This window comes from Lepidochelys kempii, chromosome 11, assembly GCF_965140265.1.
Source record: "Lepidochelys kempii isolate rLepKem1 chromosome 11, rLepKem1.hap2, whole genome shotgun sequence".
Taxonomy (NCBI): domain Eukaryota; kingdom Metazoa; phylum Chordata; order Testudines; family Cheloniidae; genus Lepidochelys; species Lepidochelys kempii.
Window position 1 is genome coordinate 65,239,938 of NC_133266.1, and position 17,832 is coordinate 65,257,769.

General features: G+C 44.0%; 1 protein-coding gene across 1 annotated transcript in view; it reads left to right on the top strand.

The window, feature by feature from the left end:
- Positions 1–17,832, top strand: part of CPS1 (carbamoyl-phosphate synthase 1) — a 209,321-nt gene that overhangs the window by 175,715 nt on the left and 15,774 nt on the right. The window contains exons 27-34 of the mRNA XM_073304767.1: positions 1,825–2,019; positions 2,818–2,885; positions 5,819–5,894; positions 10,817–10,894; positions 11,915–12,022; positions 12,731–12,820; positions 14,163–14,333; positions 16,655–16,729. Coding sequence (XP_073160868.1) covers positions 1,825–2,019; positions 2,818–2,885; positions 5,819–5,894; positions 10,817–10,894; positions 11,915–12,022; positions 12,731–12,820; positions 14,163–14,333; positions 16,655–16,729 — 861 coding nt within the window. The remainder of the gene's footprint in view (positions 1–1,824; positions 2,020–2,817; positions 2,886–5,818; positions 5,895–10,816; positions 10,895–11,914; positions 12,023–12,730; positions 12,821–14,162; positions 14,334–16,654; positions 16,730–17,832) is intronic.

Sequence of the window (17,832 nt, forward strand, 5' to 3'; positions counted from 1 at the left end):
ATATAGTTTGTATATTTCTGCACGCGCATTGTAAAAAGCTCTCCTGCCCTTTGAGTTGAAAGGTGCTGTGTAAAGGTGCTATATAATGAATCTATATTAGAGGAGGAAATAACCACATTGCAATTAAACAAATATAAGCAGGGTTTGTATTATTAAAATTCCCCTGGCATTTTATTGCCTATTTGTTTTCAGAGTCCCTTCCACACTGGGCATACAAGGCTTCAATCCTCTTTTCCCTTAAATCCCTCATTAAAACGTAACTCTTCAGCAAAGCCCGTCAGCGCTCACTCATGTCAGTAAAAATCCACTCGCCAATTAAAACAGATTTGATACTCTCAAAGACAGAGCCAACCTCCGGATCATCCTATGTCTTGTGTGTTTGATTGGTTCTCTCTGTCTGATAGAGGGGGGGTCAGATATTGCAAAATAGTGTTTGCAAATGCTCACTTGATTCTAAACACTTGTGAATTCAGCCATATTTTGGGCCTGAGTCTCCTTAGTGCTGAGCCTCTTTACAAAACTCTGGCAGTGTAAACAGCTTTAAGTTAGGCCTACATTCACTAATAATTTGTGAATGGGGGGGAAAAGGCTAAATTTATCCGAATAATTGACTCACATCAGATCATTTGATTGATTCCACTGTCTAGTTAGATAGAATGTATTATCATTTGTGTTGTCAAGCAATGAGTATGCTGCTAGCACTTATAAGAGAGGCTAGATCCCTGCTGCTCAACCTGCGGCCAGCGGCCACTTGCGGCCCAGTCCTCACCCAGCTGCGGCCCAGTCCTCACCCAGCTGCGGCCCAGTCCGCACCCAGCTGCGGCCCAGTCCTCACCCAGCTGCGGCCCAGTCCGCACCCAGCTGCGGCCCATGTGACATCCTCAGGGTCATAACTAGGGCGGGGCGGAAGGGGCACCTGTCTCAGATGCAGAGCTGGTGAGTAGGTGTGCGCTAAAATGGGGCGGTGCATGATCGGGCCCAGCGGCATCAGCCTCCACAGCAGGATCCGGCCCAGCAGCATCGGCAGGAGGCCAGGGTGCTCAGTGCCCTCCCACCCTGCAAGATCGCGGACCCTGTGCCCCCGGCTTGAGCAGGCTCCACGGCACTAGGACCGCAGCAGCTATGTGCAGCTGCGGTAGAAGAGCAGCGGGCGTGGGGGGGATATGGAGAGGGGGTAGGGCCGTGACGGGCCCGGGGAGAGGGGTTCAGGGGCCTTCACCTCGACTCCTGCGTGACGTTCTGGTCTCCCCATCTCAGAAAAGATATCTCAGAAGTGGAAAAGATACAGAGAAAGGTAACAAAAATCATTAGGGGTACAAAACAGCTTCCATATGGGGAGAGGGTAAATAGACTGGGGCTGTTCAGCATAGAAAAGAGACAACGAAGGGGGGTGTGAGAGAGCTCTATAAAATCGTGAACGATGTGGAGGAAAGTGAATAGAGAAGTGTGATTGACTCGTTCACATAACATAAGAACTAGGGGTCACCCAATGGAAGTAATAGGCAGCAGGTTTAAAACACACATAAGGAAGTATTTCTTCACACAACACACAGTGAACCTGTGGAACTCTTTGCCTTGACCTGCTAACACATCTGAAAGCCACGAACCACCTTGTCTTCACTAGGATTTGAACTCATGTTAGCAAGAGGCACTCTGAATCGTAGTTTGCTTCCTGGGGTGCTCCTGGATCAGCCAGGATATGCACAGCCCCTTGCGCAGGCAGATTGTAATGTAACCTCTTAATGCACTTTAAATATCAACAGCAGGTGACAAATGGTTAAATGGCTTTATCTCTGACCACCCTATCCCTCTCTCTGCCCTCAGGAATGTGCTGGCTGCATTATCTCTGTCGGAGGGCAAATCCCCAATAACCTGGCAGTGCCATTGTACAAGAACGGAGTTAAGATCATGGGCACTAACCCTATGCAGATTGACCGAGCAGAAGACCGCTCCGTATTCTCAGCTGTTCTGGATGAGCTGAATGTGGCTCAGGCACCCTGGAAGGCTGTTAGCACTTTGGTACGTTGGGGCGGAGAGAATGCAAGGGACGGGTTTTTTAGGACTTTCTCCTTGAGTGGCATCGCTTACAGGTTACTTTCGAGTGCTTTAGCAGTCATTGCATCTGGGTTCAGTAAGCACCATACCGCCAGGATTTGTGAACTGCTTCACTCCCACTTTCTGTTGTGCAGTTGGATGAATTCTTATACTGCAGCCCTGGTCTTCTGGTCTGGCCAAGCAGTGCCCCGTGGAAGATGGGAGGATGTTGTTGGAGATGAGAGGGGAAGGTGACTTTAAACCACCGTTATATGTCCCTGATCCTGAGGCCCTGGCATGAATTAGAGCAACCACAGGGCTGCTCTGACTTACCCTGAGCTGTCTATGCCCCCTCCAAAATGTTGTTATAGTGACTGAGGATTGCCAGAGAGTAGGGACTTCTCAACAATGCCCCTTTTCCCTGGACAAACTCTCTTCACTGAGAGCTGGAGGGGTGACATAGCAGATGCTATGGCAGCTCCAAAGCATTTAAGGATTGCTGCATCGCTGGAGCAACATGAAGAATCCAAAGCAGAGCAGAGGATCCAGCCCTGTAGTTTATCTGGATGGCTTCTTCACAGCCTACGGTGGGATGCAATCAGATTTTCTCACAATTGTGTATCTGAGTTAGATTGGGAAGATCTGAAGAAGCAGAACCAAAGAACAGCAATTCAGTGCAGGCTGTAGACTCATATCTGAGTTTTTACTGTTTGCCATTGCAGGTATTTTTTTTTTTTTTTTTTTAATATTCACAGTATGTTTTTTTCCCCTCCAACCCTTTAGAAAGATGCTGTTGAATTTGCAAACTCCGTGGGCTACCCATGTTTGCTGAGACCGTCTTATGTTTTGAGGTAAAGCTTGTCTGACAGTGCAAATCAAATTGCATGTGCTATCCGCAGATCCTCTTTGAGAAAGGTGAGAGGTAGGCTACCATTCCAGGAGACAGACAGAAACCACTGTGCTGAGAGCAGACATCATAGAGCTTTTAGGCTTAACAAATAGATCACCTGCTAGGACGACAAAAGGATCCAAAAAACCACTAAACCCTTTGGGCACGGATCAGAGGCAGGACACAGTCCTAATAACAGCTGTTTGCTTTAATACTTTTCTTTATGCCTGGGGGCCAAAAGCAAGAGTCATCTGTGATATTCCATCTGATATTCCTATGGATCCTTTGGAGCAGTCTGTGGGGTCTATCTGTATGGTGGAGGAAAAAGTGGCTTGGCATCTGGAAAAGGGGAAGGGAACACGTATCCTGCCAGAAATGACAGCCTCTCGTTGTATATACTATCAGCACCTCTTGCTTGCATAAGCTCATTTGTGCATGGTCATGTTTTATGTCCCTTGGTGGCGGCTTGTCTCTAAATAGATATTTTACAAAACCAAGTGTTTCCAAGAGCAAAACTTTGAAACAAGTTGCGTCAGCGCACATAGAAGTTCTGAGTGACCACTCTTTGGAGATGAATGCTGAAAGGAGCTTCTTCACTCCCGAGTGGATAGAAAAAGAGAAGTAGTTTGCTGGGCACGGTTTGCAAGTCTGAATGGAATGGGAGATGGACTCCTTTTCGTAATAAAAAGAGATAAATATCAAGATGAAGGGGCACAATATTCACTTTGAATGGAACAAAAAATCCTTTCTATTAAAAAAAATGAGATTTCATGTATGCTTATAGAAGTGTCCTTTAGAATTTAATACAGGATGATCTTTGTAGAGAACTTACACCATTCTAGCTGTGGCTGGGATAGAATTCTCTGGTAACTTCTGTAGAATGGTTAAATCCTACAGAAAGGATGTCATTCTCTGTTAAATTCTCTGGGGTTTTGAGTACATTCTATATATCCTATTTGTTTCATCCCTATCAAATTCAGTAGAACTTTCCCCTTAGCGTAGTTGCTGATATAACCCTTTTTGGAGTAAATTTACATTTTAGACAAACTTAGGTCGGGTGGGGTGCATACGCACGCATGTATCTTTGTGTGTGTGTGTGTGTGTATGTGTGTGCAAGCAGTATACACGCACACGCAACTCGTCTGAGTAGAATGGGTAAACATGGAAAAATTCAATATAGAAAAAATCTACTGGCACCTATCGTTGTTCTCTTGGTTATATTCCTCAGTTGCTCGATTTAAATACAATCAAGGTCCTTAAGATTTGCCAATTGACTTGGAAAACAAAATATTTAACCTTTAGATTACTTCAGTATTTGCCTTATACACAGTGGGCCAGATCCTCAACTGGTGTGCATCAGAGTAACTCCATTGAAATCCGTGAATCTACCCCAGTTACAGCAGCTGAGGATCTAACCCAGTAAGAATAGGAGAAAACAAGACAGTACTGCCGATATTGAGGCATTTTATCTATTTCTCTTAGGTAAAACTCACAGACTTTTAAGAGCCAGCATTGCAACTCAAATGATAAGGATTTTTTACAAAATAGCCTTAAAACTCAATAAATTTATGGAGGAGATGGTATGATGGGATAACATGGTTTTGGTAATTAAATATTCAGGGTAAATAGGCTCAATGGCCTGTGATGGGATATCAGATGGGGTGGGATCTGAGTTACCCAGGAAAGAATTTTCTGTAGTATCTGGCTGGTGAATCTTAGCCATACGCTCAGGATTTAGCTGATCGCAATATTTGGGGTCGGGAAGGAATTTTCCTCCAGGGCAGATTGGAAGAGGCCCTGGAGGTTTTTCGCCTTCCTCTGTAGCATGGGGCACAGGTCACTTGCTGGAGGATTCTCTGCTCCTTGAAGTCTTTAAACCATGATTTGAGGACTTCAATAGCTCAGACATAGGTGAGAGGTTTTTTGCAGGAGTGGGTGGGTGAAATTCTGTGGCCTGTGTTGTGCAGGAGGTCAGACTAGATGATCATAATGGTCCCTTCTGACCTTAGTATCTATGAATATAAAACGCCTCTTCCCCAAACTTCCTTGAGGATTATATACTAAAGTGAAGGGGAGGCTGAGAATTACTGGGCATGCAACATAGAAAAACCCCAAGCATAACAACTTTACAGTTCTTTAAAGTTTAAGCAATTGTTTGCAAGAGAGGAAAATAACTTCCCCTTTCTTCCAGTCCCCCGTCCCTGATACTATGGATGGTGAGATTTCAAAGAAAAGGTTTGTCAGATAAGGTATTCATGCCCTGATAAGCATTCGGGGGAAAGACCCAATGAAACAATTCTCAGCAAAGCACAACACATTTTTGGTGCTCTCCTGCTGTCATAAACATCACCATCCTATGCAATTCTGGCTCCATGTGACATTGTGGCAGGCAATCGGTTTAGAAGTATCCCTTTTGATAGTGAACTCATAGCTAACATGCACACATGGAAAAAGATCAGAAGCTAGTGGTGAGCTGAGGTGAGAGAGGCTTGGTCCTGAATGGCAAGCAGTTGCTGAATAGGCATCTCCTAGAACATAAAAAGAGTTTTGCAAACCCTTTAAAACATTGTATCAGAAAGGGGATCTTTGGGGAGGGTTATGCTATACAACCACACTTCTTTTTTGATTCTTCACTCAAGCACTGGTTTTCTTCCAGTGTTTTCTTGAAGTCACTCGGCTTGTTGGGTAAGTACAATAGAGATTTGCTTTGGAGACCAACTCCTCCTTTCAGCCAGCCAAAAAGGGGAGCAAGTGGTTTGAGTCAGGGCTATGCTTGGATAGTCTGTAAGAGTCAGGTATTCTGAGAGCGAGCACGCTGATGTCTAGCTTGCTTGGCTGCTTTGAAACACAAAGGAAGCTGACCTGTTCCGTTTTATTTGATCTCCTTTCTCTCAGCGGGTCTGCAATGAACGTGGTATTCACAGAAGAAGAGATGAAGAAGTTTTTAGCAGAAGCCACCAGAGTCTCCCAGGTATCAGCCTTTGCCCTATCTGTGCCTTTACATCTCTTTTCATTCATTATGCTCATTTCATTTGTACTTCCTTCTTCCCTGTCTCTTTCCATGAAACCTCTTCCCAGCTGTTTGCTTTCTCCTTTGCGGATGAGACAATTTAAACATAGTTGATGGCACTTGCCCCTTCGCTCTCTTCCCTAAGGGGCAAATTCTGATCATCCATAGACTGAATAGTAACTTACTTTGCCAGCAGCCTCACTGATGTCCATGAGGCCGCCCGTGAAATATGGTGCTACTCCACGTGAATAGGGATCTGGCCCTTATGGAGGCTGGGCACCAAGGTCAAGTGCAAAAAGCCATTTATGGTTGTTGCATAAGTAGCCATTATTTAGAGGCTTGCCTTTGTTATATGCTGAGCATAATATATTGGGGCTGATACCTCTCCGGCTATCCCATCCAAGGTAGCTATTAGTGAGAGATCTTATCTTTTTCTTTTAAATATCTAAATCCTGTCACTTGGCGTCTGTGCACAACTTGGATTTTAAACTGACATCTCATCTACTATTGATTTTTTTTTTCACTCCATTCGTTGAAATGCATAAAACTTTGTAAAGTTTCATGGTGACATTTAACATCCTCCCATCTCATGTTGTGTATTCTTTTCTTGTGGCACAAGGCAAGTGCTGCTCTCTGCTTAATATATTTATCCTTTGGGATCATCGATCCATGTAGCTTACAATGCAGAAGATGAAAGCTGTTTTTTCCTTTTAAATGCTTTCAAAAATTAGTTTGGGGTAATTATTTTTTAATACAGGGAAGAGTTTGATCTCATGTTTATGAAATTTAGAGGGAGCAGAAAAGTGAAATGGGCATTATTTCCAAGAGGAATGAGCAGCATACAGCAGGATCTAGCAAACAAAATCCAAGAACTCTGCTTGTTCTGCTCAATTATTTGTTCTGTTGAGTTTCTGCATGCCTGATGTCAGCGTTAATATACAATAGATATTTGGGAGGTTGAGTAAGGGGAAGGATAGGAACATTAAACAACTGTGAAGTATCCAAAGTTCATCACTGTATTTAACAGTCTCTAGGTTTGGTCCTGACTCTTCCTATGTCACTATGAGTTATTTCCTCTTTCATGTGTGGCCTCTGATCTGAGCAAACCTGCCATGCAATAAACACTTACATCACAAATAGCTGGGGGTAAAAAAAAAATCTGGCAGTAACTCTTCAGTGACGCAGGATTCTGGCACAGACAAAGCTCATGAAGGTTTGACAAAGTTAGATATTTTTAAGAGTGATGGGGGTTAGGCCTCCAGCAAGGTGAGATGAGTAAAGTTATAAGACATTGCTGGAGTTAATACCTTTAAAGAAGAAGAGAAGTCAATACAATAATATATAAGAATACATAGTACATTTTCATCTGTAGATCTTAAATCACCTTACAAAGCAGGGTGAATATGACTAGCTCCTTTAGACAAACAAGAAATTAAGGGCCAGCTATTCTGAAGAGCTAAGGGCCAGCACCCACAGCTGGAGACAGATTTTCAACATACCAAGCACCTTTGAGAATGGAGCTGAAAGCCCAGCTTTTTAAAGGTATTTAGACATTTGCTGTGCTGAGCTTTGTAATACCTAACTTATTTAGGAGCCAAAATCTCATTTTCAAAAGAGAAGATTTAGGGAATTAGGAGCCACAATTTCATTGGCGATCAATGGGGCTCTGACACTTTGCACCCACAGAGGACCTGCTCCTTAGTACACAGAGATTCTTCTGGGAGCTGGGGCTGAAGAATCTTGGCAGTACTTATTGTATTATATTCATGGGGACAAGAGTGGGGGTTCTTATGCAGTCCCCTGTGGTTGTGATTGAGAGGTGTCCCTGTGCAAATGGTACAGTGGTTGTCACTGCTATTTGGGCTATTGTGATGTATCTCCAGTGTTTGAGCCCTGTGGCCCTCATCCTGCAAAGACTTAGGCTATCCCTACACTGGAAACTTTGAGTGGTATAATAACATCCCTGAGGGTCTTATTTCATCTGCACTAGAAGGGTTTGTTTGTTTAGCTAGACCAGCAAAGCCTTTCTGGCATAGACAAGGACGCGCATGATTAACTTCACACATTGGGAGTTGTCCTGTTATAGTCAGTGGGACTGCTTAACATTAAGTTAAGCATGTGCATACGTTTTTGCAGGCTAGGATTTTTGTATGGGTTATGTGGCTTTTTTTTTTTTTAACCAACTCACACTATCCAACGAAGCCTTTCCAAAGAGGTACAGGGCCAGCCAGCATCACAGCTTGTTCTGATGTTTATCCACATCACTTTCCGTGCGGTTTTTACTTCTTGCATCAGTTTTTCCATAGAAGAGCCTCAAACGGGCACTTCGTGTATCAGTAAAGTTCTACGAGTAAATTTCCATCCTCCTCAGAAGCAGTGAGGGGAACTGGAATAAAGTAGGGTCCTGGGCACACTTGGAAGTGCTGATGACAAATTACATCAAGACCAAAAGCCACGCGATACAATCTTCTAAATTTATGAAGCACTGTAGCTGGTGGCATTGTCCTTTCCTGGGAATTTACTTTCGCTCCAATAAATATAAGGGATTGCATTTTGTAACGTTTGGACCTGCTATATTTTTTTCCCCAGAGGAGCCTTTTGCGCATCCACAGGATCTCATTTATTGCATTTTATTCTCTAATAAATAACAGGCAGTTAATAGTGGGTGGGACAGGTAAAATGTTGAGACGTAAATGTGGCCCAAATGATCTGCTGCAGCTGGGGCTGGAAAGAGCCAGGGTTAGGGAGGAACAGGGGAGGTGCCATTATCAGTCAAAGCCAACAGTGCAAATTACGCTTAAAAAGTGATCAGCCGTCAGTGTGTACAGCATAGGTGTGTGGTGCTCTTCTTTAGCTATTCTGCTCTGTTCTGTTACCACATCCCTGTCCTGTTTATATGCAAAGCCATTCGGCTGGGCTGTCACCTTTACGTGGATTGTTGTTATTATTATTTACACTCTACAATAACACCAGAGACTCTCATCAGGATTGGGGCTCCATTAGGAGACATGGTATACAGGCAGCTAGAAAGACTTCTGTTAGTTTATTTTAGGTGTGTATCTAAGCCCTTCCCAGCCTAAGAGGGGTATTTATCCTCTGAACACCCCTGGGAGGTAGAGCTGGGCTATTATCCCCATTTCACAGATGGAGAACTAAGTGGCTTGCCCAAGGTCACACAGGAAGTCTGTAGCAGAGCAGGGACTTTTGAAGCTACTCCTCCCAAGACCGAGGCTAGTATTCTAACCACTGGACTGTACTCCCTCTCTGTCCTGCATGCTCCATGCCCCAAACTGCTGATGGCAAACTAAGGGTGGTAAAACAAAAAGAGGAAATGGGAGATGGAGAATGAGGGTATCACTGACAGCAGCACATAATTATGCAGACCAGCTGCATGCATCACTTGATGGTTCTGTGTGATTTTATTTTCAATCATAAGATATGGTTAAACACGGAACTAGAATAGATACCAGTATTTCCCACTGCCCATGTACCAAGCCATGAAGAGTTAGCAATTTGCCATGTTCGTTACAGTAAAATTCAGGTGGGATTTGACAGGGGGCAGGTTAGATTATGGACTGATCCAGGGAGGGGATGGTACGTGTAGCAGGTGGCATGGAAGAAAGTTGCAGAGAGGCTTGTGGAAGAAATGGGAGGTACAGTGTGGGAGGAATGGAGCTGTGGAATTGAACCAGTCGGATGAAAGAATGGCTAGGTAAGGAGGGAAAGAGTCCTTAAAAGTAAGGACAAGACACTTGAATTCAATTTGTTAGAGAAGGGGGAGCCGGTGAAGGGATGCAGGGAGGGGAATGACATGGTGAAGTGACAGGCAGGGGAGGTAATCTTAGCAGCTCAGTTTTGAATGGACATGAGAGGGGCGATGTGTGGGTACTGAGGAGCCCTGGGAGAAGTTACAGTGGTCCAGAGTAGAGGTGGTGGCAGCCTAGATAATAGTGTTGCTGCGTGGACTGTGAGGAAAAATGAGATCTTGGCAATGCTATGGCGCAAGAAGCAGCTTGGATGTGCGGGCAAGAGAAATGGCAGAGTCAAAGATGACACCCATGTTATTGTGTGGGAGTGACATGGTGGCATCCGCAGCGGGTCCCGGGCTTTGTGCGTGTGAGGAGACAGGGAGACAGAGATAGGGAGCGGTGGAAGCGGGTGAGCTGTCTCATATGGAGCAGGTGAGCCAGAGGGTGCAGGAGGCCAGGAAGAAGAAGAAAGTGACTGATACAGGTGAGGGGATGTGGTGAGAGCCATGGATGAGTAATGGCGGCTCATCAATGGGGAAACCTGGGAGTTAGGCAGTGCAGTGGATTCACTTATGGGGTGGGAATTAATTGAAATATGTAACATGACTGAGTGAGCAAACAATCAGTAGTGCAAAGTCCTCAGTTGTGCAGATAACCAGTTATCCTATGGACCAGTAACCCAAACCAGGAGGAGGTTATGGCTGTCTCAGAGGAGGAAGGTTAATCTTGTAGTTAAGATACAGGTTTGGATGTCAAGACCCTGGGGGTGAAATCCTGGGTGCACTGGATGGGAGTGTTGCCAATAACTTCATTGGGTCAGGATTTCGTCCCTGGGCTGTATTTCTCTTTCTGCCACACACTTCCTCTGTCACTGTGGTGAGTCACACATGGCCCAATCCTTCAAAGGGCTCTGCACCTCTTGTGCAGCACTTTTCAAGAGACATTCAGCCTGTGCAAGGCTTGATTCTTCATCTCTCTGGGCCTCAGTTTATTTGCCTCTGAAATGAGGATATTAGTACTTCCCTCATGGTGTGGTGCACCAAAATGTTTCCAATGGCCAAAGGCAGATCACTCCCTCAGTACCAAAAATGCTTCCACATAAAAGTTTTATTTTCTGTCTTGTCCTGGTGACAGGAGCACCCAGTTGTACTCACGAAATTCATCGAGGGAGCCCGAGAGGTGGAAATGGATGCTGTCGCCAAGGCTGGAAAAGTAAGAATTTTGTTTTTTCCTTATATTTAATTTCTCCTATTTTTTGTTTTATTTAATTATGTTTTTACCCAGAGGCATGCAAAGTGTGAGCCACCTGGGTTTGATTAAAGTCTTGGTAGAAGATGTGGTTTTTGTGCAACGGTGCATAGATATGCTTTGTAGCTGAGCTGAATAGGGATGAACTGAAAACATATGCAGTCTCCTGAGATTTTCTTGCTCTTCTGCCTCGTGAAGATGGCTACCATTGGTAGTTCTTCAGTCTGCAGTTTCTGTTTTAAGATTTGCCTTTCTTCCTTTTCTCTGTGCCTTTAGACTTCCTCGTACGGTGAAAGAGTGAGAGTGAATATATCCAGCATTAGATGACACACATTTCCTAATCAAGGCCTTTGCTTTTCTCTTCATGCTTCTTTAGCATTTCCCTCTGTCTGGCACTCAGTATTCAAAAGCGACAGTGCTTCTCGCAAGGCCTTATCCAGTGTCCGCTGGAGTCAATGAAAGAACTTCTTTTGGGCTTTAGATTGGGACCTAAAACAGGAACATAGGATTCACAGTGACAGATCAGATCATTGGTCCATTAAGTCCATTATGCTCCCTCCAGCAATGATCAATACATGCTGCTTCAGAAGGAAGTGAAACAAATCCACAACACAGCCACCCCTTTGTAGAAATGATGCACACGGGAGGGAATTGCCTCCTCCGGACCACACAGACAACCGGGTGATATCCTGAAGCTGGAGATTTGCTTTTCCTTAACGTTACTGCTGCTTGTGGTGCTACAGTACAGAAGTTAGTAATGGCCATAATTTCATTCCCTAGTCCTTTTTGATGTCCAGCATCACTGATTACTCCTGCTAAATTAGCTTTCAGTGCCTGGAGAAATCTATTTTTGTTTTGATTCCCCACCTGTTTTAATCTCTCTCTATGGGCCTGTGCAGGACTCTTCTTTGTAGTGGACCTGGAGGTGAGTATGTAGCTGGGCATGTCAGACTGGATGATCAATGACTCTTTTTCTTTGCAAAGGTCGTCTCACATGCGATCTCTGAGCACGTGGAAGATGCGGGAGTTCACTCTGGAGATGCCACCTTGATGTTGCCCACACAGACTATTAGCCAAGGAGCCTTGGAGAAGGTGAGTGTTTCACTAACATTGAATAGGCAGATCAGAAAGTAAAGACCCAGAATCACATTTCCTCTTCCACAGAAGATGCCTATATATTCAGGAGCATTTAAGCAAGTAGTGGTATTTAAATTACAAAAATTTCCAGAAACTTGCTCCTCACAATGGTCCATAATATGGAACTGAGGTATATAAACCCCTTTATTAAACTTGTGGGACATTGTGTATTTGGCTAGGACATGAGATGGTGGCTCCTTTTCCAGTTTATTCCAGTGTACTATTGGTATAGATACTGTTGATCTGTGATGACACAAGTATATTGCTGAATGGCTTTTGGGAAAACCTCAGGGCAAAGCACTTCTTTCAAACTGTAAAATATGCACTTAGCTGAAACCCAGTATAACGTGGTCCAGTTATCTTCAGTTGATAAAAAACGTGAACTGCCCCTTCCTGCACTGTAGGGTGTAATGTTTAGGGAGTCACCATTCAACATGTAAAGGTTAAATGTGGGAGACTCCATTTTCATTCCCATCACCTGGAGTGGACATTCTGGCTCTGGATTCCTCAGGCAAATAGGACAGAAATAGTCTCCAAAAGATGCTACTGGTTGTGAGGATGAGAGAATAGGGTTGAGTAATGAGAGAACTCAAAGGGTGAGGAAAGCCACGTTTGAGCGGATCTGTTTGTAATAAATAACATTATGCTGCCTGTTTTTTGTAGGTGAAAATTATCACCAAGAAGATTGCACGTGCCTTTTCCATCTCTGGCCCATTCAATGTTCAGTTCCTGGTCAGAGGAAATGATGTCTTGGTAAGAATTCCCACCGCAGTTTAGGAGGAGAATATTCAAAGCAGTTTCAGTTTGTGTCCCTCCAGTGCTCCCTTTGTCTGTGCTTGCCCCAAAGCAGAGGGGCTAAGACAATTGCAGCAGCATGCTGTAGCGCATAGGGTGGGGCTGCGCGCATAATACCGGCCTCGTTTGACAGCGTACGGATCTCTGTGCCATTGACATGTCATTCGCTGCTTTGTAAAGCGCTCTGGTCCAGTGTGAGAAAGGAGCTCCATCTGCCTTCACGATGTTGTAATCTGCGGGTGAAGCAAGCTCTGTGAAATTGCTGTCTGTCAGCAAATGTTAGTGTGAGACTGTGCTCAAATCCCACCCAAAAGGGTCATTTCCAAATGTGATTTACAGGAAAGTGACACATGCCTCATCTTATTAACTGAGCACAATCTTGACATTATCCTACACCCGCTGATCTTTCGGTAGTCCGGCTCTTTCTGGGCAGCATGCTAAAAAGCTAGAAGGACAGTATGGGTGGACGTGAAAAGGACAAAACATGTTTGTGGGCCCCTAAAAGGTTATCTTTAAAGAGTGTGGTATTACTACCTATTAATAACAGATGTATTGCCAATGTCTGACCTTTCATGACCATCATTAATGGGTGCTTTGCTTGCTGTCAGTAATGGGGAAAGTCAAAGTGAGTACTGGCCATGTGTGAAAGGGAGAGGTTTGTGACGGGAAGGGCAGCTGGGAGCTGTGGCGTAGCATGGGAGATTTTACCAGATTAGAGTGTTGTTGGTCTGTACAAGATCTGGTTGAATTACTAGTTGGAGAGTGGATCTTCCCAGCCCTGTCTGCCTTTGTTCTCTTTCCTCTTCCCTTGTGATCTCCTTCTCTTTTCCACCCATCTTTCCTCTTCCTTTCTTGCTGTCTCTCACATAACCTGATTCCTCCTCTACCCTCAAACCCCACGTGAGATTCTGTGATGGGCACTGCCCATCTTTGTTCCTAGCTTTTATCACTAAACAAACTCCAGCTACGGGCCCAGACATCCATGTTCCCAGCTGCTTACCTGAACACACCTTCACTCACAACAGAAGCAGTGCGTGACCATAGAAAGAGCACATATCAAGTGGGCTCCCAACACTCAGAATCTTTGACCACAATTCCCATGCCTGCATGTGCCTCTTATATGGGAATCTGGAGAGATTTCTCTCCAGCCACTGTGAGTGCTACCCCAGCAACAACCGTGACTAGCTTCCAGAAACCTCCAGAGTATGTTTACACTTGTGAATTAGCATTCCAAGGAGGGGCTTTATCTCTTTGCTAAACAAATCTGTGGCACTGAAGTATCTACTCTGTACCTCCTCAGGTGATAGAGTGTAACCTGCGGGCTTCACGCTCCTTCCCCTTTGTGTCCAAGACTATTGGTGTGGACTTCATTGATGTGGCCACAAAGGTGATGATTGGAGAAAAGATCGATGAGTCATCCCTGCCTACACTGGAACGGCCCATTATCCCATCTGAATATGTTGGGATTAAGGTATGGCTTTAAAATACAATGAGATGAAGGAAGCAGCAGAGAAATTGCACTGTCTCCTGTTAATAGGGTCGGCATTAGGAGTCCATCCCTTCACTACCTTTAAATGAATAGGGAACAATCCTGCCTGGGAAAGGAGATGGACTGGGTAGTGCAATAGATCTTTTCAATCTTTTATTACAACAATGGTGGTGGGTGGGAATTTTACAGTATAAGAAGAATCAAAGAAAATGTTATCCATTGACACAATGGTCATAGACATTTGTGAGGTTTGAATGTCATGAGCCATCTTTCAAATTAACTTCAACTTGGGCTCTAAATGTGAATATCCAAAACTGTACAGCCCAAGTTCAAACCTCTTGCTAGCGCTGTCTGAGGAGCGTGCACAAATCTGAGTTTTCAGTGTCCCAAAATTGCATGCCCAAGGATTTAGGTTTGGAGTTTTGTGTGTTTTTTAAAAAAAAGGGTTCAGGGGGCATCTCCTTTTGAAAATATGACTAGTACATTATGGGTGAAACCCTGGCCTTATTGAAGTCAATGGCAAAACTCTCCTTGACTTAAATGGGGCCAACATTTCACCCTATTTAAGTCTATACCTGTACACTTACGTAAATGATAGGTACTCTAGACATTTTGAGCACACATCAAGAAATAAAGTTCTGTATTCAGGCCAATGTTTCAAGTAAAATGTGGAAGAGAAGTGCAGACAATCTGCTGGATGTATAAGTAGAAATGTGTTTAAATAGAATTTTTTCAAAGTTCAGAATTTTCAGAACTGTTAGCAAGACTTTGCATTTATTGAGAGTATATCTTGTATATGGGAGTGAATACACTTACAGGGAATGAATGCGACTTCCCTCTACCAATCTAATGTCCAAAACAAACTGTGCTATCCTACTAGACTATAACGGAGGTTGATGGCTGACTTAGATAAGGCAAGTAGCCACCTAACTACCATATCATGAAGAATTTTGTTTTATACCTGTGGTCAAGTTTTCTGAAATTAATGATTTGGGGTTTTAATAGTTTATCCCATGGATCCTGCAGTCTTGTTAGCTAAATGGTCCAGAGTTACATCTCTTTCAGGAGCTCTCCCAGATTTGGTCCTGGAGATTTCACTGGGAAGCTCTTGCATTGCTGATGTGCTGTGTTTATTTGGTATTGTTAAATTTAAAGACTTGCTAATAGGTTGGAAACATTTTGAACTTTGAAAAATATTCTATAGAGACTCAATCGTCATTATACACATCTGTATTTTCCGTACCCCTCTTCCACATTTTTATTTCTAGGAACATTTGCATGAAAATGGATTTTGTTTCTTAAAAGCTCTGAAAAAAGCCTGTCAAAATGTCACCTTCTTTCTCAATAGATCTGCTCCCTGATGTAGTCAGAGTCATAGCTTCTTGATTTGGGTGGCCGACATATATTTTTGCTGTGTTTCACTGCGGAGCCAGCACAGCTATAAGAGCAACAAGGATTCAGCAGCCCAGGAAGCTAGCTGGCAGGGGAGTTGAGCTGTCCAGAGTTCTGCCTTCCAGGGAGCCAGCTGCTTGGGCTGCCCAACGCTCTGGACAGGTGGCTCTTTGGGCTGCCCAACATCTGGAACTGGCTGCTCAGGTTGGACACCCAGGCAGGCTGCTGTGAAGCCAGGGAACCTGGAAACCCAGGAGAGCCCCCACTTTGCAGCAGCCTGCTAGGTGGGCTGCTGAGGAGCCGGGGAGCTGTGAATGCTGAGCTCCCCGTTAGCTCACCAGCTGGGTGGTGAGGAGCCTGGAGCCAGGGAGCCTGGGGAGGCAGCTGAGGGAGCTGGCAGGAACCAAGGCAGCTTTCCATTGAAAGCTTAGTCTAAGTTGACACAATCCCATGGAAAACCTTTATTTGAATGAAATGGTATTTCCTGACAGAAGAACGCTCTGTTGCAAAAATATCTGATCAGTACCACTTAGTGTGTCTCAGACAGCAGCACATCTGTCTCTTTGTCTCGGGAATCAGACATCCAATGGCCTTTCTGTGTTAAATAGGCTCTTAAAAATCACAGTGTATCACAATTTATTAGAAATCCTGCCTCAGGTTACTCACAGGGACATTTTGCTGGTCAAATCCATGATCATTTATCCCATTCCCTGACCGAGGCTCTAGGGATACCTGAAATCCATTTGCCTAGTATTCTTTCTGGTCATCAACCTAGACCAATGTTTCTCTTACACTTATGCACCTTGTACATAACCTGGACCTGTATATCTCTCACTTCCGTAATCTATAACCTGAATTCTAATTCATTTAATACCCAGTCTCCCTTATATTCTTTTCCTTCCTTTTGCCAGGCTCCAATGTTCTCCTGGCCCCGACTGAGAGATGCTGACCCTATTCTCCGATGTGAGATGGCTTCCACTGGGGAGGTACCGTTCACATTTTTTACTAAGCTTTCTTTAACAGATACTGTTAATGATCTTATAAGTGCAAGTATCTGGATGGAATCTGTATGCTGTATTGAAAAGAACCAAAGTCTTTACAAAAATGTAAAATTGGGATTTCTTTCCCTCCCCCACCACACAGATACCTGCCTTGTCTCTAAAAAAACAAACAACCAACCAAAAGCATTCCCCTGAAGAATAAAATGTATTTGGCCACTGGATGTCCCTCTTTGCCTGTGCCTCAATTCCATCAGTCAGCAAGGGTTTCCATGAAAGCATGAAATGTCTTTCTCAAAGAGAGCTGTCAGGTTCTGGAAAGTTCTTAGCGTGTCAGTACATTTTATGAATCGCCTAATTCCTGACAGACATGTATATACAGCCTTCAGAATCCCAATCGATGCACGTCAGAATGCCAACAGCAGACTCCAGGTCATGAGTATTTGGTCTCAGAATGTACAGGTTACTTACTAGCAACAAATATGTGTGGTGATATTTTTATGGTTGCCTGGAAACCAGCGAGATGTGTGCCAGGGAGCAAAATGAGAGAGAGAGAGCAAGTGTGAATAAAGTGTAGCAGTCGAAGTATTAACTCCAGGTACAACTGTTGGGGTTTGGCTGTCTTTTCCAACTTTGCTGTGGACACGCTATGACTTTCTGATGAGTTTCTGAAACCCATTCCAGCGAACACATGCTGGAATAGGCAATAACAGGAACAAAGCCCACTGTCAGAGTTATGTAAAGGAATCTTACTATAAATAAGAATCAGGCCTACATATAAGGTTGAAATAACCTCATGTTTCCTGCTTCTCTCTGGTACTGTTTTAGCCTGCTCTTCATATTGCATGTGAAATCCGTACAGCTGCTGATTTGCTTTCATAGTAATTAATGGACAGAAAAAAACACACGTGTCCTTCCTACTTTCAGAAGGGAATTGACTCATTGTGGGGGAAGGGGGGGTGGAGAAAAGAACAGAAATGTAGAAATGTAGCCAAGGAGTGAGAATTACTTTTCTTGAGCTTTAGATGGAGTTAGAGAATATTTTAGTCATAAAGGAGGGATTATTAATGTTTACAAATTGGAAAGATCCA